At 39.8% G+C, this 23,014-nt stretch overlaps 1 protein-coding gene across 5 annotated transcripts in view; it reads left to right on the plus strand.

Annotated features, from left to right (window-relative positions):
- The first annotated feature begins 74 nt into the window (after window positions 1–74).
- The window catches only part of LOC109925562 (spermatogenesis-associated serine-rich protein 2-like), a 107,322-nt gene continuing 84,382 nt past the window's right edge, over window positions 75–23,014 (plus strand). The window contains exons 1-2 of one of the 5 annotated variants that reach the window (XM_048618971.1): window positions 75–273; window positions 874–1,058. In XM_048618971.1, the coding sequence (XP_048474928.1) occupies window positions 1,034–1,058 (25 nt within the window). In that variant the 5' untranslated portion in view covers window positions 75–273; window positions 874–1,033. Of the gene's footprint in view, window positions 274–873; window positions 1,059–16,098; window positions 16,169–23,014 lie in introns of those variants that run through there. The other 4 variants (XM_048618970.1, XM_048618972.1, XM_048618974.1 and 1 more) reach the window with 4 other exon arrangements.

The raw sequence follows: 23,014 nt of genomic DNA on the forward strand, positions 1-23,014 counted from the left end.
TTTTAATTCACTCGGTCCCGCTCAGTTGCCGAATTTGCTTTCGGAGATACTCGTGTTTTTCCGTCGGTGAGCCGTCTGCCCGGCCGGAAGTGACGTGTTGGGAGTGAGCGGCGGAGCCGAGTTGTTGAGAGTTTTGTTGCGAGTCTGAGTCCGAGAAGTGTTACTGTGGTCGTTTTTCCTGAAGGAGGTTCACCTCTGACCTATCTTTAGAGTACTTATTAAAATAACTCTTTAATACTGCTTCTTTAGCCTAAAGTATTCGAAAATCACCAGGTGGGGAAGACGTGGGAGGGAAAATTGCGAAGCGAGTTTCACAGGAAAGCTCGGGTTGATCAGCTTCTCTGAGATTGCAAGACCAGTCCTGTTGAGATCAGACTGACCACCTGGCTGTTTTAGTTCAGCAGAGTCGGGAGCGGGGGGAGGGAGGAATTGAGAGAAAGAAAGGACAAAGGATTTATTGATGTTTATTATTTGATCGCTCCAGTTTGAAAAATAGAAACAAGCAACTGCAGACAAAGGAGGGAAGCCTGATCACTGACTGCAAGCTTTATTTGTTGCGTTGGGAGGGAATTCTGAGACAAAAAGACCCAAAGTGCTGACTGATCACTGGGCCCCTCTGTAGAATCATCCCCACAAAGAAAGGCTTGCGAACCCGCCCCCCCCAATCTCCAGTCAAATACGCCGTTTTCTGTAATTAGATTAATAAATCCAGATTTTTCTTTAAAAGGTTGTTGCGTCTCTGACTTCTTCGTGAATTTTGAAGTCTTAGCAAGGAAACGGAAGACGGGGGAGCGATCACTTATTCTGTTACATTTCTTATAGTCTGCAATAAGCAGAACAAAAATAATCTGATTTATTGTTATCAATTTGTAGGGATTGCAGGACGTCCCAAGAACACTGCTGAGAGGTGAGGATCTTTAACGCGAACTACATCTGCTTGGAGGAGTGACGACGTTGATTACCGAGTCCCGTTTATCAAGTCGAACTCAGTAGCTACCCACCTAAAACTTTTTTTTGCAAAAAGAAAGCGGGGATGGCTAAAAAGCAAAATCAAAAGGGTGAGTAAAGATCAATAACATACGTGCATTTATTGCGTATTATTTTGCTTTTCTGCGACCTGAATGCCCCATTCTGAACGTATCTTCAATTTGCAATAGGTTTGTCTCTTGATTTTGAAGATTATTTTGTAATATTTTTTTCAAATAGTCTATTTAATGTCACGGGTTTAGGATGATGAAAAGGGCTTCTTTGCAATAGGATTAAGGGGTGAATTCTATAAACTGATTCTACAATTTCATAAGCTTGGAAGGGAAAGAAGAATACAAGTGACAATGCATTATGGACAGTGGAAAGTGAGAGTGAAATTTGAAATCAGTTGGGAGCTGGAACATTGAGTTAGAATTCATTATAATTCTAATAATCCAAAAATAGGCTGCAATAATGTTTGTGGTGAAAATAGACTTTTCTACCCTCTGTTCAGAGCAGAGTGTCAGCTGTTGTTCAGTGTGTAGCACTCCAGGTGTCTGGATTCAATTCCCACTCCAGCGTTTATGCATAAAAAATCTATGCTTACACGCCAGTGCAGGGTGAGGGAGTGCTACAATGTCAGAGATTACTTTTTTGCTTGCAGACAAAGGTGCCCTGGCTCTCGTCTGTACCGAAGCTTAGGTCTTTCCTTGGGCTGGTAAATTATTACGGAAAGTTAATACCTAACCTGGCTTCCATCCTGGTACCTTTGCATCAACTTCTAAAAAAATTGTCAACCTTGGAAATTGTTGTAGCTCTGCTGCTTCACATCGCCAGGGATCTGGGTTCAATTCCAGCCTTGGGCGACTGTCTGTCTGGAGTTTGCACATTCTCCCTGTGTCTGCATTGGTTTCTCCCGGGTGCTCCAGTTTCCTCCCACAGTCCATAGATGTACAGGTTAGGTGGACTCGCCATGCTAAATTGCCCATAATGTCGAGGGATGTGTAGGTTAGGTGGATTAGCCGTGAGAAATGCAGGGTTACAGGGATAGGGTAGGGGGATGAGTCTGGCTGGGATGCTTTCTGGAGAGTTGGTGTGGACATGTTGGGCCAAATGGCCTGTTTCCACACTGTAGGGATTCTATAAATTGTGTAAAGCCAAGCCACCTCTTTCAAGGAAGTGAAGAACAGCTATTGTCCTCTAAGGTGTTGGCACACTGTGATCCCAAGTGAGATCTGGTATTGACATGCAATGCCCCCCCACCCGTACAGTATCAAGGTAGTATTAGCAGATAGACAGCCCAATGGAGAGGAATGTCCAATAGCGTATGCATCCTGGTCTTTGGCTAATGCAGAGCGTAAATATGCCTAGATAGAGAAGGAAGATTTGGTGGTTACACTTGGAGTCAGGAAGTTCCGCTGAAACCTTTAAAGGACGTAAATTTGTAATAACGGACCACAAACCCTTACTAGGTCTACTTAAAGAGGACAAGGCAATGCTGCCAAAAGCTTCAGGCCGAATTCAGCAGTGGGCTCTGATATTAAGTTTGTATAATTACAAGCCAGAACTCCATCCGGACAGCCAAGTAGCAAATACGGATGCATTGAGCCACCTCCTGCTGGCAGATACACCACTGGTGGTACCGTCACTGGAAGAGTCCATAATGGTTTCAAATTTTTTTGAACACCTGTCAAATCACATCTGGACTCGGTTACGTGTCGACTATGCCGGTCCTTTCATGGGCTCAATATTCTTAGTCATTGTGGATGCCCAGCCAAAGCAGTCGGACGTGCGTAGAGTTTATTCGTCAAGCACCGGAATAACGTTAGAAAAATTCTGCGCATGTTTTGCAATACATGGACACCCGGCAGTGTTGGCCACAGATAACTGGCCAGAGTCTTGGTCGACGCAAGGTCAGGACCAGTGATGTGTAAAGTTCGAGTAGGAGTGACACTCCTGAACAAGCGTGTGTACTGTATGAAAGCTGCGAGCTAGCAAACTGTGCAGGAGCAAAATGTGCCCTGCTACTCCGAACAATCGGAAAGGCTGTCAGAACCTGTGGGATCTCCCTCAATCAAGCATTGAAGACACCTCTGAATCTGAGATGGACAGGACGGGTCTCGCTGCACCAATGCCTTTGCCGCCTAAAGAAGAGTGAATTTCTCCCGCAACACACTGGACACGAGGCGAGCTCCTGTCTGTTACACGCTACCCGTATCCCACACAAGGTTGGAGAAACCTGACACGGTGCTAAAACACCACAGGACACTCTCCAAGAGAAAGGACCAGCCTACGTCCTTGGACTCAGTGGGAGGGATGTAGTGGTTGTAAAGAGGTCAGCCAGGTAGACCTCATGGATTGAGTTCACTGATTGGGGCTGATAATCTGGTCCAATCAAGGAGCCCTAGATAAAAAAGAGCAGTGTGAGAGATGCGGACACTCTGAGGTGGACCAGTGTCAATGACTTTCCACATGTAAAGAAAAGGTGACTTGGTGATGGGATACCAGTCTCTGGAGTTATTTCAGTTTGAACCAAAGCTGTAATGAGGTCAGGAATTGAATGGCCCTGGTGGAACCTAAACTGAATGTTGCTGAGCAAGTGCTGTTTGATGACATCTACCATCACTTTACTGATGATTGAGAGTAGACTGATGGGGCGGTAGTTGGCCGGGTTGGTTTGTCCTGCTTTTTGTATACAGGACGTACCTGGACGATTTTCCACATTGTCGGTTAGATGCCAGTGTTGTAACTGTATTGGAAGAGCTTGGCTAGGGGAGCAGCAAGTTCTAGAGCACAAGCCTTCAGTACCATTGCCAGAATGTTGTCAGGGCCCATAGCCTTTGTGCTATCCAGTGCCTCCAACTATTTCTTGATATCATGTGGAGTGAATCAAATTAACTGAAGTCTGGTATCCGTAATGCTGGGGACAACTGGAGGAGGTTGCAATGGATCATCCAAGCAACTCTTGTCGCTGAAGATTGCTGCGAATGCTTCAACCTCATCTTTTGCACTGATATGTTGGGTTCTTTGGCAAGTATTAATCAGAGATAGTCAGCATGGATTTGTCAGGGGGAGATTGTGCCTGGGAAAACAAAGAACTGTGGTTGCTGGACATCTGAAACAAACAAACAACAGAAGTTTCTGGGGAGATTCGCCAGGTCTGGCAGCAACTGTGGAGAGAAAACAGAGTTCAGTGACCCTTCCTCAATTGTTTCCTTTCCACGGGTGTTACTGGATCTGCTCAGTTTCTCCAGCAATTTCTGTTTTTTTTTTTTGTTTGAGTTTTTCAAGGGGGTGACCAGATGCGTGGCTAAGGGTATTGCAGTGGATGTAGTCTAAATTGCATCTAAAGTTGGCTGATGGTTGAAGGTTTTTTTTTAATGACTGGAATGCATGCCCAGTAGTGTACTACAGGGTTCAATCCTGGGTCCCTTGCTGTTTGTTGTATGCTCATGATCTAGATGTGAATGTAGAAGGCTTGTTGAGAAAGTTTGCATTTGGTGTTAAATAGCGAAAAGGAAAGCCTTAGAACACAACACAATTTGTAGTGCTGCATGGATCTGTCCTAAAGCCTCTATTGTAATATAATTAATGACTTTAAGGAGAGAGCAGAGTGTAATGTATCCAGATTTGCTGCTGATGTAAAAATAGGTGGGAGGGCATGTTATGGTGGCAACTTAAGGAATCTGCAAGGGGATATTGATGGGTTGGGTGAGTGGGCAAAACTTGACAGATGGAGTTTAATGTTGGAAAGTGAGAGATCGTGCAAACTTCAATAGAAAGAATCAAAAGACGAACTGTTATTTAGATGGAGAGAGACTCCAAATAATGTGCAATGCAGAGGGATCTGGCTGTTCTTGTCCATGAAACACAAGGTAGCATGTAGATGTAGTATGTAATTAGGATTTTGGCCTTTATTGCTAGGAGGTTGGAGATTAAAATCTGGGAAATCATGTTACAACTATACAGGGTTTTGGTGAGGCAGCACTTGTACTGTGTGCAGTATTGATCCGCATATTTAAGAAGGGATATATTGACATTGGAGATTATTCAAAAGAGATTCGCTAGGCTGATTCCTGGGATGAGCAGGTGACGTATTAACAGCTAGACAGATTAGGCTTTTTTCATGAGAGTTTAGAAGAATGAGGGATGATTTTATGGACGTTTACAAGTTTCTGAGGGGTTTGACAGGATCGAAGTTAACAAGATGTTTCCACTAGTGGGGGAAAATCTTGAACTGGAAACATAGTTACAGAATAAGACGACACTCAGTTTTAAATGAGATCCAACGGAATTTCTTCTCCCTGAGGGTAGTGAATGTCTGGAATTCTCTACCCCAGAGAGTTGTGGACGCTAGATCACTGAAAGAATTCAAAGAGGAGGTAGGTAGATTTTTTTATATCAAGTTGACAGAAATGCTGAACTGGCATAAAAGAGAAGTTGAGGCCTGAGGCAGACCAATCATGACCTTGTTGAATGGTGGGGCAGGCTTGAGGAGTTGAATGGCCTATTATTTCTATTTCCTATGTCTTTTATAGATGGACAGAACAATGGTAAATGGAATTTAATTATGTAAAGCATGAGTTGATGCATTTCGGCAAGACTGATGAATGGTAGGACCCTAAGAAGTACAGAGGATCAGAGAGACCTAACAATGCACGTCTACAGGTACTGAAGGCAATAGGACAGGTGGATAGTGTTGTTAAGAAGGCATATAGGATACTCGCCTTTGTTAGTCGAAGTGCTGAATACAATAACAGAGAGGTTATGATCGAGATTTATAAAATGTTAGGCTGCAGCTGGAAAACTCTGCATTCTAGTTGCCGCATCGTAGAAGGAAGTGATTGCACTGGAGAGGGTGCAGAAGAGATTCACTTGGATGTTGATTTGGCTGGAGCATTTCAGCTATGAAAAGAGACTAGATGTGTTTGAAACTATAAAGGGCATGAATAGGGTAGATAAGGTGAAACATTTCCTCTTTGTAGAGATATCACTAACCTGAGGCATAGACTTAAGATAAAGGGCAGGAGATTTAGAGGGGATTTGAGAATTTTTTTGTTTTATGGCGATGGGTATCTGGGACTTGCTGTCTGAATGGGTGGCAGAGGCAGGAGCCATCACAGCATTAGAGAAGCGTTTAGATAAACGCTTGAAGCACCACAGTGTACAAAGCTAGGGACCAAGTGATGGAACATGGGACAAGAGTAGATAGGTGCTTGATGACTGGTGTGTATGATGAGCCAAAAGGTCTCTTTGCATGTTGCAACAATTTATGACTATGTATTTTGTCTATAAGTCACTTTGATATGTCTGGTGATCACAAATAGTGCTATAAAAATGCAAATCTTTATTCTGTTTCTTTGCATCACTTCTGTTGTGAAAATGAAGGAAATACCAGTTGTTCTAATTCTGAATAAAGAAAGAGTAGTTTATCCAAAAATGAAATGTATGGAAAAGAATAATCAATATGATTAGAATCAAAATAATAGAAAAAGATTAAACTCGAAGCCATGAAGTCAATGAATTTAGATGGCAACTCAACATGAGCTAGAAAGGAACCTTTGCCCAGAAAAAATGGCAAACAGTAATGACTAGCAAAATATTTAAACCGGAGATCAAAAGTGTGCAAATCATGTACGTTTGAAATAGGGGGAATAATGCGTCCTGAAGGATTATTAGACCAGATTTAAAAAGAGTGATTTAGAGTTCACGGGGTAATAAAAATGAAAAAACAATTTGAATATGTCGGAAAATTGCAAACAGAGATTAGAAAAGGTAACGAATTCGGGAAAGTTAGCAAGTAAAACGCTTTTATAAAACAATGGACAATATAAGTAGTCGGACTGCTAACTGTTAAATGAGGCAATGACAGAGACACTATAGAGCGATGTTATTAACATCTCTGGAGCAGGTAGATTAAGGTTCTTGCGAAGGTAGAACTTGAACTGAGGCCTCCGCGCTCAAAAGTAAGCACATTGCCACTGCACTATTAGAGCCCCCCCACTATGGACTTTTTACATGTGTTAGCTCTTGAAATCAGAGGTCATCAACTTCGTATTCAGCAAAAAATGGCATGATAGCAGTGTGTGAAACCTACATTCCAAATGAGTTTTTTATCTTATCTCAAAAAGGTAGGTAAGTTAATCTTAAATTATTGGTAAACCAGAAGCCATCCTAATTGCTATTGAAGGAACCATTGTAGTGCAACCCTTTTCTTTTTCAAAATAAAAAGCTGTCCTTCCTTCCAAAATTCCTGGAGCCCTAGTTCACTAATTCACCACGTAAGCATGTGCCAACAGTATCCTTCTTCGCAGAGTGAGGCCCATTACAATGGGAGCTGTTGAATTAACTTTCAGCAAAAAAGCTAAGTTGGTGGGTGTGTGACGTGTACAAATTGTTGATTGTTATGATGAGGGAGTGAGGTGTCAGAAAAGTGCTTCCTCCAAACCCTGCGAGGTGGGCAGGAGACAGTTGAGTATATGCAGCAAAACCCAGAAGTTCCTGAAGAAGGAAAGGCTTGGATCGAAAATGAAGTGCTGCTGCAGTTGCTGCGTTGTATCATTCATACCAGTTATTTCATAGATACTTGGAGCTATATCCAGGTGAAGTTGAAGACCCTGTTATCTGATAGTTCAGTGGCCCTTCAAAACTGGCATCCAAACAGTTGAAACTGTGATATAAACCTATGTTAGCCACAACCACACTGATTGTAGTCAGCAGGTGATTTCAGTGACTTCTGGTTCACGCCAGCGCAGCATGTGACACTGATCTAAAATGTATGTTCCTGAGAGAATTATAGATTTTTTAAAACTATTTTTCAGTTTTTCTCCTCCACTCCAAATAGAAATGGAGATGAAGAAATTGTACTGTTCCATCACTTGTTCCTCTTCCATTTTCATTTTAATAGTTAATTTTCTTAACAAAATTTTAAAAATGAATGGATCTCTTGTAGCATAGCTCATGAAGGATCAGAGATAATATTGTTGCAGTGTACAGGGAATAATCCACATTGCCCTGAAAAGATGCAGAAAAACCTTTAACATAAGACACTGAAAGTAATACTTTGATTTCTAATTTGTTTGCGTAACTGATATTTCACACATGGCAAAAACATGAACCAGATGCATGATATTTGTGATGATATTTACAGTATATTTTTACTGATTTATTTACCTATTCAGTATTCATTGCTGTGTATTGTTTTGTAGCCTGGGCCACCCTTGTGTACATTATTCTGTTTTCCAAAGTCAGATTATTTGGTGACAACGTGATGTGTTCCAATAGAGAGGCGAGCATGCTGTTAAACATCTGGGTCTTTATCTAGTTATTGGACAAAGTATACTCCCAAGGAAATGTTGTCCATTTACAGCAATGTTTGGTGATGGTGACCCCGAGTGAAAGTCATCCCAGTCCCAGACGACCATAAGCTGCTCTCTCATTAGAGAGATGAGTGGTGATGAATTTAATCTGAGGCTTACCTTGCTTCAGGCAAGGGGTGGGGTTGAGACAGCAGGGCCTTCGTGATGACAAATGTAGGAATTGAACCTTTGTCATTGGCGTCACTCTGCATTGCAAACCAGTCATCCAGCCAATTGAGCCAAACAATACTCTGTACTCTAGAATTTTAGTATAAAAAGCTCCAGAAATGTAGAAAATAGGACCAGAAGTTGGCCATTCAGTCCATCAAGTCTGTTCTGCCATTCAACGTGGCTGATCCTCTGCCTCAACGCCATATTCCTGCTCTCTCCTTATACCCCTTGACACATTTAGATTCTAGAAATCTATCTATCGATTTCTTTCTTAAATAAATTCAGTGACTTGGCCTCAACAAATTCTGTGTAGAAAATTCCACAGATGCACTGTCCTCTGAGTTAAGACATTTCTCCTCGTCTGAGTCTAAATTAGCCTATCAAGTATCCTGAGATCGTGACCCCTTGTTCTGAATCCCACCACCACCCCCCCCCACCCCAAACCAGGCATAACTTTATCTCTGTATCCAGTCTGTCCAGCCCTGCCAGAATTTTATGCATTTCAGTGAAATCCCCCTTCAACTCCAGTTAATATCTGTCCAGTCAACTCAGTCTCTCCTCGTACTACGAACCTGCCATCTGAGAAATTAATCTGGTGAACCTTTGCTGTTCTGTGTGGAAAGTGTATCTTTTCTTCGGTAAGGAGACCATACTGCACACAGTACACCTGGTGTGGTCTCACTAAGGTCCTCTACAGCTGCACAAAGACTTCCTTGCTCCTGTATTCAAAACCTTCTTGCAATGAAGGCCAAATATAATTTGCATTCCTAATTTCTTGCTGCACCTGCATGCTTGCTTTCAATCTCTATACAAGGACATCCAGGTCCCTTATAGATCAAGTTTTCCCCAATCAATCATCATTTAAATAACACTGCCATGGGTTTTTTTTCCCCACTAAAGTAGACAACCTCACAATTATCCACATTTACCATGTATTTTCCTACTCTCTCTTAAATTGTCTGAATCACCCTGAAGCCCCTTTACATCCATCTTACGACTCTCACTCCCACCTTGTTTTGTGTTGCCTGAAGAAGGGTCCTGACCCAAAACGTCAACTTTCCTGCTCCTTTGTTGCTACCTGGCCCGCCGTCTTCCTCTAGCTCCACACTGTGTTGTGTCCAATGCCAATATATTGCCCCTTAGATAAGAGGACCAAAACTCTTCACAGTATTCTAGGTTTAGTCTAACCAATGCTTTGTATAGTTTTAGCGAGACCTTCCTATTTTTATATTCCATTTGTTTCGATATTTGCATGGCAAGCATTTTGCAATTAAATATCACAACAAATCTATATGAAGTTGATTGTCCACTGATAAACACAAGTTTAAAAACTACTTCATAACTTTATTTGTCAAAAGCTGCAGCCTGTTAGAATAGCAATTTTGCTGTATAATAATTTTTAAAATGCCCATAAATTGTATAAAACAAAAGAAATGCAATTTTGGTGATTTTTCCAAGGAGTAAATTGTATCCACTTCAATTGTTTCTCGAACTGTGCACTTGTTCAATGTATTTTAACTTCTAGAATTTCTGAAAAAATCTTGCCTTCTATCTTTAGGCAGTATGCTTCAAGTCTTGTAAAACATATGGTAAGTTATTATGGTTAATAGCCCTATATTAGTCTGTATTTAATGTGGTTTGTAAACTATTGTTGCTGTTGATGATAGTTCAGAACGGAATTGCTCTGTGCTAATAGCCTTCTTGTTTTAAAAAAAACAGTTGCAACATGGTGTTGGGGCAAGTTAGTTTAAACATTCTAGATCCTGAAAATATTAAAAGTCAGCTCCTGTGGCATTTTTAAAAGCACCAATTTTTAAGTATTGTGCAGCCTCTCATAGTAAAACCTTTTGAAAAGTTTAGTAAACCTTTTGCAGAAAATGGCTACTGCTGCTCTTCAATTGATTGTTGGTTTCACAGATTTAATAAGTTCGTTCTGTTGGTCACAATTACAAAATAGATCCTGGACCATTAGAATTTAGAAATATTGCCAACAGTCTATTCAAGATCAACTAATCTGTGTACCTGGTTTGATTTTGGAAGGCAGTCAGTATATCATTTAGTGATTTAGTAAATCATTAATCAGTTTCATTTTTAAGATATTTGATTTTATTTGCCTACTAATAGAATATTGCTGTAGCAAAATAAGGGCTACTTGTGTAGATTATGAGCCAGGCATAGAAGAAATTATTGGCTTCCTTCCCTATAGGAATTCTTTTGGAAGTTCAATGTGATTTCTTTAAAAATGTAGCAAATTATTTTGGAATGCACTGCCTGAAAATTTGATGGGAGGAGATTTGTTAATAATTTTCAAAAGCGAATTATATATATTTGGAGAAATTTGTAAAACTGTGGGGAAAGAACAAAGGAATGCAACTAATTTAATAGATTGTTCAAAGAGCTGGCACAGTTGTAGTTGGATGAATACCTTCTGTGCTGCACTGAAGTGCCATCTTAGATTATGTTCTCCAATCTCTGAACTTGGGTCCATAACTCTGATTTTCTCAAACGGACAAGTGTGGTGCCATTGAGCGAAAGCTATTCAGGCTCATTTAGAGGAATTTGTTAGTGGCATATTTGGGATATTGCAACTGTTGCGACAAGTTTTACCATGACTTATGAGTATATAATCATATTGTGATGACGATTGCTTTATACTGCTGTCCTATTTCTAGTTCTCAGCAGAGAAATTAAGTGAATCTACTTTAAGGATGTCGATATGTCCCGACTTGTCAAATAAGTACTGTTTTGCCTTTTAAAGAGAAAAGATACTTCCAGTTATATAATACCTTGTCATAATCTTGATGTTCCAAGGTGCCGGACAATCAATTAAGTACTTGTGAAGTGTATCACTTGTATCATGAGAAATACCAATTATGTTTAAGTAAGATTGAACCTAAATGGTATGTTCTGGGTTTTTTTCTTTTGTGAATTAGCTTTTTAAAATGTGCTAAATTTAAACAGCTAGTTTTGTGATTATGTTGAAGATTTGCTGTTTTGTCATTTCATCCCTGGCTTTCAAAGTAAAATTAGGAATCAAGAATTTTGTTGATCATGTCTGATGTAAATTTATTTTCAAGTTAACAATGATTGGGCCATATGAAAGTAACTAAATAGTAGGCTCCAGGCTCGTGGGTTTTGCTTTTCATTAGAATTCCCTGGAGTCATGTTCATAAACCTACGTTTCAGTATTTTGAGAAGGTATCATCTCATAGTTTCTGTTACAATTCTCTGTCAAAGCAGGTAGCATTAAAAGAAACTTGTATGCAGTTGATCATATTCTGACCATATAGTTAGGAAGTACTCTATAACTGTGTCAAAACAATGTCGCATACTATCCTAGGAAGGAACTTTTGAAATTTTTTCAGTTAAAAATCAAAGTTGATGAGAGTAAATTATCCTCTTGTTTCTCAGTCTTCTATATTACTACTTTTATAATATTTTTGGTTAAATTAGGCATGGGTTAAGTTGTTTTACCTTGTAATAAAATGGTCCAGAACCTGGTATTTTCTGCTTCGTTGACTGGAAAAGGTGTGAGAATGTTACGCAAATTTGGTTGTGAGTGTTACTGTGATGTGGAATAATTGTCCTCTACGAAGTAACTGAATACCTAATACACCTGATTACGGGCATGACTTATTCATGCCCAGTCTGGTACCATCATTAGAACAGGAATGCTATTTATGAAGCCTGAATGTGGCATCTATGGTACAAGTGCCATTTAAACTATAACATCAAAGGCTTTTTCTTGTTTCTGTGAGTAATCACTTTGTCTCTATTTGACAAATTCTGCCTGTAGTGTGTGTGTGTGTGTGTGTGTGTGTGCGTGCGCGCGCACAATGTATTTAGGGATGCACAGCCCCGCACAACGTCATTGTCTAGTACAGTGTTTTGAGAGAGTTCTTTTGCTGAGTTTTGGCCCTTGACAACTGTGAACAACACTGAATTCCAGTAACCTGTCCTAGATTTGATCCAGCCTGACAGTCTGATATAAGAAATTACCTTGTGCCTTAAAGTAACTCCTGTTAGTTGTGACTTGAAGCTGAGAAATTGCTTTCTGATCCTCTGTATCTAGTATCATTTATATTGAATGTAGGACATGTAGCATTAGTTTTTACTGGATAAAACCAAGTACTTTTTGTCACTGAGACCCCAATTGAAGGTTTGAACCGAAATTTGGGGACCTCACTACGACATGGGTGAACTGTGAGCTAACGCTTTGAGGGGAAGGAGAAATTGTGAGGAAAAAATTATGCATTGTATACAGGATTTTTTCTTGAAGTTACCTACACTTAATACTTTGTTCAGTTTTTATAAGCCAGGACCAAGTACCTGGCATCCCACAAACGTTCTAGGAGATGGTTTCATCCAGAGTGTTTGTTCCATTGGGTCATTGCAATTATGATTTGAAATATAATGGTGCTTCACCTGTTGGCTTTCATGTTCATAGTTTATCTTGGAACCTTTTAGGTATGTCTGCCAAGAAAATCATTGCCTTGTTGTGCCCTCAAACTGAAGCTGCTCTGCAGTTTGCCTAATAGTCAATTTGCTCATAGGTGGGTTTTAAGCTCTTGAACTTGGTACTGTGTTATTAACTAATTACAATATATAGATGTAAGCCAGTGGTTTTTAAACTAGTACATGTTGAGAACTTCATAAGAGTTTGCATTATTTTTGTACCTTATATATTTTGGGTGGCTTGAAACGCAATAGTAGAAATCTGCTTCTCTTTTATCTTGATTATCCCCAATGTGCCCTAAAGTCTGCCTGTATTTTTCAGCGATGTCACCTTGCTATTTTTTTTGAAAAGGGGGAAGGGGCTTTGGTGGTGGCGTCACTGCACACATGCTGATAACCCTGTATATCTGTTATGCTCACTTCATCACCACTGTCGTGCCTGATGACGTTGTCCTTTATTCATTCATGAGATGAGGGCATCGCTGACCAGGCAGTATTTATTGCTCATCCCTAATTGCCCAGAGGGCAGTTAAGAGTCAACCACATTGCTGTATGTCGGGAGTTGCATGAAGGCCAGACCAGGTAAGAATGGCAGTTTCCTTCCCTAAAGGACATTAGTGAGCCAGATGGGTTTTTCCCAACAATCATCAATCACAGTCATCATTAGATTCTTAATTCCAGAAATTTTATTGAATTCAAATTCCACCATCTGCTGTGGCGGGATTCGAACCCAGGTCCCCAGAGCATTATCTGAGTCTCTGTGATTAACAGTCCAGTGATAATACCACTAGGCCATTGCCTCCCCCTTGTGTTATATATGAACTAAAAGGTTCTCAATGTAGTAACTCTAAGACGGAAGGCATGCTATTTGGCTTCCAGCAAAAAATAACCTGTCTCTCAATCCTGAAGAAGGGTCTAGGCCCGAAACGTCAGCATTCCTGCTCCTCTGATGCTGCTTGGCCTGCTGTGTTCATCCAGCTCTACACCTTGTTATCTCTGCCTCTCAATCCGCTGCCTTGCTCACCTGCTGCAGGTTTTGATCAAAGTCAGAAATCACACAACGCCAGGTTATAGGCCAACAGGTTCATTTGAAAACATGAGCTTTCGGAGCATCAATCCTTCTTCAGGTATTAGTGAGAGAGGTCGTATCAGACACAGATTTTGATAGCATTGAAATCTCACAGTTAAGCTGTCACTACAAGATAGTTAAATTACTTGACAGACTTACTATTCCACAATGTATTTCAGCTATGCTGTTCACAACACTACTTCCATGTTTGTTCTGGTGTTGATATTTCTCCAGAACTGACACATAAGAACATAAGAACTAGGAGCAGGAGTAGGCCATCTGGCCCCTCGAGCCTGCCCCGCCATTCAATAAGATCATGGCTGATCTTTTTGAGACTCAGCTCCACTTACCCGCCCGCACACCATAACCCTTAATTCCTTTACTGTTCAATAATTTATCTAGCCTTGCCTTAAACACATTCAGCAAGGTAGCTTCAACCGCTTCACTGAGCAGGGAATTCCACAGATTCACAACCCTTTGGGTGAAGAAGTTCCTCCTGACCTCAGTCCTACATCTGCTTCCCTTTATTTTGAGGCTATGCTCCCTAGTCCTAGTTTCACCTGCTAGTGGAAACAACCTCCCTGCCTCCCACCTTATCTATTCCCTTCATAATCTTATATGTTTCTATAAGATCTCCCCTCATTCTTCTGAATTCCAGTGAGTATAATCCCAGCCTACTCAGTCTCTCCTCATAATCCAACCCTCTCAACTCTGGAATCAACCGAGTGAATCTCCTCTGCACCCCCTCCTGTGCTAGTATATCCTTTCTCAAGTAAGGAAACCAAAACTGCACACAGTACTCCAGGTGTGGCCTCACCAGGACTCTATACAGCTGCAGCATAGCCTCCCTGTTTTTAAACTCCATCCCTCGAGCAATGGCAGACAAAATTCCATTTGCCTTTTTAATTACCTGCTGCACCTGCAATCCTACTTTTAGCGATTCACGCACAAGGACACCCAAGTCCCTCTGCACAGCAGCGTGCTGCAATTTTTTACCATTTAAAACATAGTCCATTTTGCTGTTATTCCTACCAAAATGGATGACCTCACACTTATCAACATTGTACTCCATCTGCCAGACCTTTGCCCACTCACTTAGACTATCTATATCCCTCTGCAGACTTTCAGTGTCTTCTGCGCACTTTGCTCTACCACTCACCTTAGTGTCATCTGCAAATTTTGACACACCACACTTAATCCCCAACTCCAAATCATCTATGTAATGTCAGAAAATGAATGTCAGAAAAACTATTCTCCCAGACAGAACACACACAACCATGTAAATAAATGTAACAAAAAGTATTCTGAATGTGATTAAAACAAACTGAGACTGCAATCTTATTGGATAATATTCAGTGATGGATGGCATTGGATATTAGTCGCTCATTTGCACTAAGTGAATGTTTATTTTGTATCATGCACTGTTCAAAAAGCAATTTTTGAAAAAGTGATTGCAGATTGTAAAGCTTGCTAAGTACTGTTTCATTTTTCAAGATGAGACTCAACATCAGCTTCATTCACCACATTGATGTTTCCTGTCTGTGATTACTTGCTAATTAGAATTTACAAAACCACCGCATCATTTCCGACACTTCAAATGCAAACCGGCTGTGATCAAAGTCCCTAGAATTATTTTTAGCACGGTGCCTACCCTTCCAATCTAGGTGGATTGGTGAATTCTTTGAAATTGCATAGTCTTGAATTTGCTAAATATGAAATAATGTAAATGCAATAATGTTTTGTGACCATATAGTGCTCCACACTTTACACTTTAAGATAACAAAGGTTGTTGAAACAAGACCCCACCCAATGCCCTCCAGCTGCAATAAGCATTACATCCTCCTGATTGAATGCAATCCCCTCTTATGAGAAGAGAGATAAACAAATGTAAGGCAAATGAACGTTATTACGTTTTCTAACAAATCAAGAATAGCACTGACAGAGGATTAAAAGTTGCTAAATAAAGTTTCCAGGTGTCAGTCTCAGCACAGTGGTAGCATGCTCTGTGGATTCAAGTGCAGTACTTGGCAGGGGGGGAAGGGGTGGTTGCTGCACTGATCAGAGATGATGTGTCTTGGGTGACCTGTTTAACCAATGCCTTGTCTGTCCGCCCGGATGTACATGAGGTCCCATAGCACCTTTGGAACAGGTGAGTTCACTGTGGTGTCAGCGATGTTATTTGTCCCTTAATCAGCATCACTAAAACAGATTATTTGGCCATTATCTCGCTGCTGTTTACTGGACCTTGCTTTGTGCAGTTTGGTTGCCAGTATTTCATTGGTTGTAAAGTGCTTTGGGACATTGTGAGACTGTAAAATGCAATGTATAAATACAAATTATTTTATTGTAGAGGTAGACAGTGGTTAGGATCGAAAACATATTCGGCATATGGACTGGACTAGTTTGACAACAAAGTTGTTATAGAGTCTAGCACTAGTAATCATTTGTTTTCATTGAAAATGGCCTTTTTAAAAAAGATAAAAGAAGGAGAACAATTTTCCACTTCAGTCCAGTTCAGTGTGCATTGAGTTAGATGTGGGAGATTACCTCATTGCAGACTAACATTGTTTATTTGAAGTATGTGCTACTAGGACCGGAAACTGTAATAAGCCCTAAACTGGGAGATTGTTACATCAGAATTGCCATATGTGTATTGGTGTATTATATGCTGAAACAACATTTTGCCAAACGTGTTGAAGGTCTTGGCTAAATTATAGATGCCTGCTTCAGTTGTACATGAAACTGAAGGTTTTGAATGATCTATACGGTATTTTTTAGTTGCCAGTTTTATTCGATCTTTGATATTCAAAACTCAGGAATTGCCTGTTTAATTATTCCTTCAATGTTATTTTCTTTTAAATTGTTTTTATAGAACTTGCATTTAATATTTTTGCCCATCATTTTCCATGCAGCAAGATCTGGACAACATCCAGGGATGCGCTGATAAGTGGCAAGTAAAATTCATGCTACAAGGGCCAGGCAGTGATCGTCACCAACCAGAGAGAGAATCCAATCATTTCATTCCAGACATTAAGTGGAAGTACCTCTGCACACACATCCCAACACTGTCAACCCCCTCCCCACCCCAAAAAAAAGGCCAGGAAGGTGATGGAACACTTGAGGTGCAACATATTCAGGACAAAGAGCCTACTGGATTGGCACCTCATCTACCATCTTAAACATTACTCTCTTACATCACTGCTGTACAATAACTGCGCAGAGTACCATATCCAAGATGCTGTGTAGTAACTGTGAAAACTCATTTGACAACAATTTCTAGACCTTTGACCTCTGTGACCTAACGAGCAGCAAACAAATGGGAGCATCATCTGCAAGCTCTCCCAAGTGTCTCACCACCTTAATTTGGAACTATATCGGTATTTCTTCGCCGTTCCTTGGTCAAAACTCTAGAGCTCCCATCCTCTTGCTGTAGGTCTACTAGCATCAAATGGACTGCAAGAGGGACTTTCAGTACAGCTTTCTGAAGGGCAGTTGGAGATGAGTGATAAATGCTGGCCTAGCTAGTAACAGCAATTTGAATTAGAATTAACTCGAGTAAGTAGAATATTTTTTGCAGCTTCTTCATAACCACATTGTTTATGGTTTGCAACCTATCATTTGTAGATGTCTGGCAACAGTTTCAAAATGTATGAAGTAAAAGTGTTCTTATAGAGTATGTTGCTGCAGCGGGTTTTGGGTAGCTTTGGATGATTGGAATAGAAGTGAAATATTGGTTGAATGTGCAGAGGAGAAAATTGAAATTGAAGTTAATTCAAGGATGCTAGGAAGTTACTTGGGTGACCTTATTTGCTACTGGTGAAATTCTTCCTAAGTGTTTTTGTGGCGGGACTGTGGCACATGATTGTAGCACTGAAACAGAAAGGCAGCCTCTTGTGCATGATGGGCAGATATGGCACAGAACAGGTGATAATAGGTGATGTAACATATTGAATTAGCATGGCTAATAGGGTTGGACTAAAATTATGTATATCAAGTAAGTTTTAAATGAATGTGTTTTGTGGCCGTTGTATTTTTGCAGTTGCCATTTGTAGAATTTGTGGGAAATGTTGTAGGTGTTTCCAGGGATGAACATAAGTATGCTACTGCTTGTGGTTCCCTTTAATTAACCCAGTCACTTGTTACCACAAATTAACCTGTGTCATTCAGCATGACTGCTATGTGTTTTTATATAACAAAACCACATCTGTGTGACTGATCTATCTCTTGTCTGTCATCAGCAACCTTTTTTTTTTAAAAAGAAATGTTGATGCTCACTGTTTTGGCTTCTGTATCAAAGCCAATTGAATGAGATACCAGAGTGTACTTGTGCCAATGAAATTAGACTCAGATTTTTTTTAAACTGCGTCTTTGAAAGAAAAGGATCTGAAATAAATTCAGAAATTTTATCATTTGTTGAGATTTGGGGAAGATGCTTTCAATCTTGAAAATTTCTCTCAGCCATTTATTTGTCTCCTGACAACTAAAGAGAAAACTAGTAGTTGTTAAATATATTGCTGTTAGGACTCTGCCAGGAAAGATTAAATAGATCTCCAGATATTCAAACCTATCTCCAGCTGGCTATTGTTGAATTTAGCAAGGAACATCATCTAGATATTCTAATCAACCTGTTCAGAAATGTTATGACACCTGCCTGGGGGAGATGGGGCACTACCTCAAGAACCCTTCAAGGATCAGCATTTATCCTTGGACATTTTGGTCTCCTTGTGGAGTTTGGTGACAATTGCTACTAATGGTATCACAAGTTTAATTATCCACATAGGACTTTTGCAGTGAGGAATTTTTGATGTGATTAGTCCCTGACCTGAATCATCATCTGTAACAAAGTAGTATGTATTTTTAGAAAATTCTTCCTGCCTTTTTCTAGGTGAACACTTTAGATTGAAAGTTTTATATTCCTCCTCCCTTAGGTATTCTTTCTTGGGAATATACAGTTCAAAACCCAACTGAGCACCTGTATCGGCAGACAGTGGGTTTGTTACTGCAGTTGCACCTACTGTCACACCATGGTGACTGTTTTATTGTCCTTGCTTTCAAGCGTTTATACTATATACATGTTAGCTTTGTGTGTAGGCCTTAAATAGCTCCAATGCATAGCAATTGCCACAAATATTCTGGGTTTTTGAGAGATAGTAAGTACTTCATTTTCTGAATACTGCTCAGTCGCATACTCTAACCCAAATTTTATTTCTCCTAAATGTATTGATACTGTTGGATTTTATACACAAAATCACAACGTCTGAGGCTGAAACTACCTAAACTTGAGGCTCAATTTGTGCCTTAAGATAACTAGTGTTTCGAGAATATTGATAATGACACCTGTTGATGGCGTGAATTTCTGGAAAGTCTTTCTGCGGGGAAACCTTTTAAAATTCTCCTTTTTGGGGTTGTACTATTCCACTAAAAATTGTGAATATCCCATCTTAATATTGAATCAAAATGTGATATGTGTCTACATGCTCATTTTTAGCTCCTATAAATTAAAACTTTTTGCTGTGTAATTAAATATCATTGATTTTAACTCCATTAAAATAAGAATTTGTGTATTTTGGCATTTAATTGGAACAGCAGTAAACAAGATGTTTATCCATGATTTTGTACCACGAAAATCCGTGATTTCAGTGCTGTCATGTCCAGCTTCCCATCTTGTACCCTACATAATCTTGAATCTGAGTCAAAATTCTACTGTACCCTAACATGAAACAAGCCCTGTTTGTACATCACTTTTGCACTTACTGACCTATGTCAACTCCCAGTTCATGATTGCCTTGATTTCAAAATTATGTCCCTTTTGTGTTCATTTAATACAGTTTTGGCTGATTAACATTACAGTGCCGTTTACCCACATTATCTCCATTTATACCATTTATAATCAAAAATTTATCAACCTCTACTTTAAATATGCTCAAACTGAGTTTCCACAGCCCTGTGGGGTAGATAATTCCAATGGTTCATCACCCTCTGAATAAGTAAATTTTGCCTTATCTTGATTCTAAATGGCTGGGATTCCCCTAATTTTTAAATTGTGCCTACTGCTTCTAGTGTTTCCAACCAGGGGAAAAATATTACCTGGCATCTACACTGTCTATTCCCTTTCTAAGTATTTTGTAGATTTCAGTGAGATCACCTCTCCTTCAAGTTCCAAAGAATACATTGAATTGAATTAGCTTTATTGTCACATGTACTCAAATGAGTACAGTGAAAAATTTACAGTCGTTGCATTACAGCGCCATCATAGGTACAAAGGTACCCAGGTACAGATACTTAGGATGAAAATCATAGGAAACAAAAAAAAAAATAGTTCAGCATCATAGGCCATAGAAATAAATTAGAAAAATAAAGAAGTTAAAAAGTTCAGAACATCAGTCTTTCCGACCCAGTCCATGCTGGCACCAAGCCCCAAGGGAGATTTCCACCACCTCGCTGCCGCCTGTGCTGGACCCACCAATGTAGGAGTCGCCCCAGTTTAGGCGCCAACTCTTTGCCGCTGAACCCACACACTCCCCACAACTAAGAGTCCCTGGCTTTGCTGACAGGCCAGGTTGCCACAAACCCCACTTCGGCTGTAAATTTCGCCATCTTGAAGAGTCCGCTGCCACCGCCATGCCCATTTGCCCCATACAGACCCCATTTACCCAGTCTCTTTCCATAGGGCAGTGCCACCAGCCCCAGAACAGGTTTGGTGAACCTTTATTGCACTCAGTCTTTAATATCCTTCCTGAGATGAGACTAAAAGTGCACACAGTACTCCAGATGCAGTCAAACCAACTTCCTACATAATTAAAGCAAGACTTCACTATTCCTGCACTCACATCCTCTTGCAATAAAGGCTAAGATTTAATTCGCTTTCCTTCTAACTTGCTGCATCTGCATGTTAGTCTTCAGTGACTTATTGACGAGGGCACCCAAGTCCCTTTGCACAACTACACTTTCCAACCCCTCTCTCCATTTAAGAAATACTCTGCATGTCATTCTTCTTACCAAAGTGGTTAATCCCTCATCTTTATCTGCAACATATACGATTTTCTTGTTAAATGAAATAGATGTATTTTTAATCCACTGGTTTTACATTCTTAACCTATTGAGTCTTATGATCACCCCGAAGCATAAACCATATCACTCTGTTATCTGAGCTCTCTCTGCTCTAATTAGTTTCAATTTCCATACTCCCCTACAATTTGTTATCTTTGGATAAACAAGCTTATCTCGACTTGTTAGCAGTGGAATGTTCAACACTAGCTTTTTGAAAAAAATTTGTCATCAAATCTGACTTAAAAATTGTGATCCACTTTGTTTTCCCATATAACATTCTAGTGCAGTTGGCTGCATCAAACTGCTCAAGGACTTTGGTTATTTGTACTTTAGCAGTTTGATTATTACCCTTTGAACAGAGCTCTAAGTCCAGTATTCTCCTAATCATTAAAACAACTCCAGACACATTCATTGATATTTCCTTTCAGCATTTAATGAAATTTTAGTAAAGCATAACATTGAGGATTTAGCTTTTCATAATATCTAGAGACAAAATGAAGCTTTTATCGAAAAGACTTGTTCATATCAAATAAACTTTTAGATGAATAATATGAGGCTCCATTTGTGGGAAATATGTTGCAAGTTATTTATGAATTGGTAAATGTTGTCTTTGGGACTACTAGTGAACAATATGTAAACATATGCAGTATTCAGCAAACGAATACAATTTCCAATCATTGTCATGTTTTGAGATATGAAATGAATAGGGCTTTTGGAGTTATAAATTCAGAATAATCAAATGCTCCAACCAAAAAAACTTGTAAATGGAGATTATTGTCTTCTGTTGTTTTGCAATGGCCCAAATATGCAAGCAGTGTAACTTATGCTTACATGTAGATGTCTGAATTTATCTGAGTAAGTGTGTGTCTCCAAAGTTCCTGCAGGTATGGTTTTGACAAATGTCTTAGTAAAAATGTACTTGTTCCACAACCGTGGCCAGTCTTCTCTTTCAGATTAAATATTGTTGATCTGTGTACATTTGAGCGAGATACCAATACCAGTTTGGATACAAAATTAACATTTAAACATAGATTGGTGCTCAGGAAAGCCACAGAGTAGGCGGGAACATGTAGGAAAATGTTGGTCTTCTGATGGCTTGTCATTCAGGATAACCTTTACACTTGCTGCAGCTTGTATGACATAGAGGTACGATAGCAGCTGTCAAGAAGTATCACAGTGCACTCTGAAAGAGGGAAATGACAGACCATGGTTATAATCCAGACACAATATGGCTTCTTATTTCTGGATACACAGTGGGTAGGGGTTGGGAGGAGGGAAAGGAGGAGGCATGTTAAACCACTGAAATCTCCAGAAATGTCACTGCTGATGAGGCAAGTAAAATATTGTCGGGGAAAGAGAATCAACTTTTTGGATGTCCCTGGCCATATTCACATGGGATAAGGTTTACGTTTGATGACATTCTGTATCGCAACAACCTGCGTAGTTAACTTTTCTCTGTTATTGTGTGATGTGAAGAGTGGGATCATTAACAGTCGCATCAGTGATCCTCAAGTAGGGAATTACTTCAAGCGCATAGCAAAAGCAGTTTGAATGAGATCAAAATAAAAACAGAAATTGCTGGAGAAATTCAACAGGTCTGACAGCATCTGTGGAAAGAAAGCAGAGTTAATGTTTCGAGTCCAGTGATCCTTCTTCAAAACAATGAGATTAAACATTGTTTAGGAGAGTGTCCAGATAATTTTACTATTAAAGCTTCTTAATATTACCTGAGCTAAATTTTTAAAATACTTATGTAATTTTGTCTCTTCCTGTAAAGAGTGGGGGTTTGATCATGTTTCAAACTTGATAAATAGGGTCAGGAATGTTCTTGTATGTAGGCAACACAAAATTGAAACCCATATGCCAGTTAGGGAGATCTGCAGTAATTGTGTAATACATATATTTGTAATATACATAGATTGTGGGTTCAAGCCCTACTTCTTGA

This window comes from Rhincodon typus, chromosome 41 (genome assembly GCF_021869965.1).
Source record: "Rhincodon typus isolate 14 chromosome 41, sRhiTyp1.1, whole genome shotgun sequence".
NCBI classification, from domain to species: Eukaryota; Metazoa; Chordata; class Chondrichthyes; order Orectolobiformes; family Rhincodontidae; genus Rhincodon; species Rhincodon typus.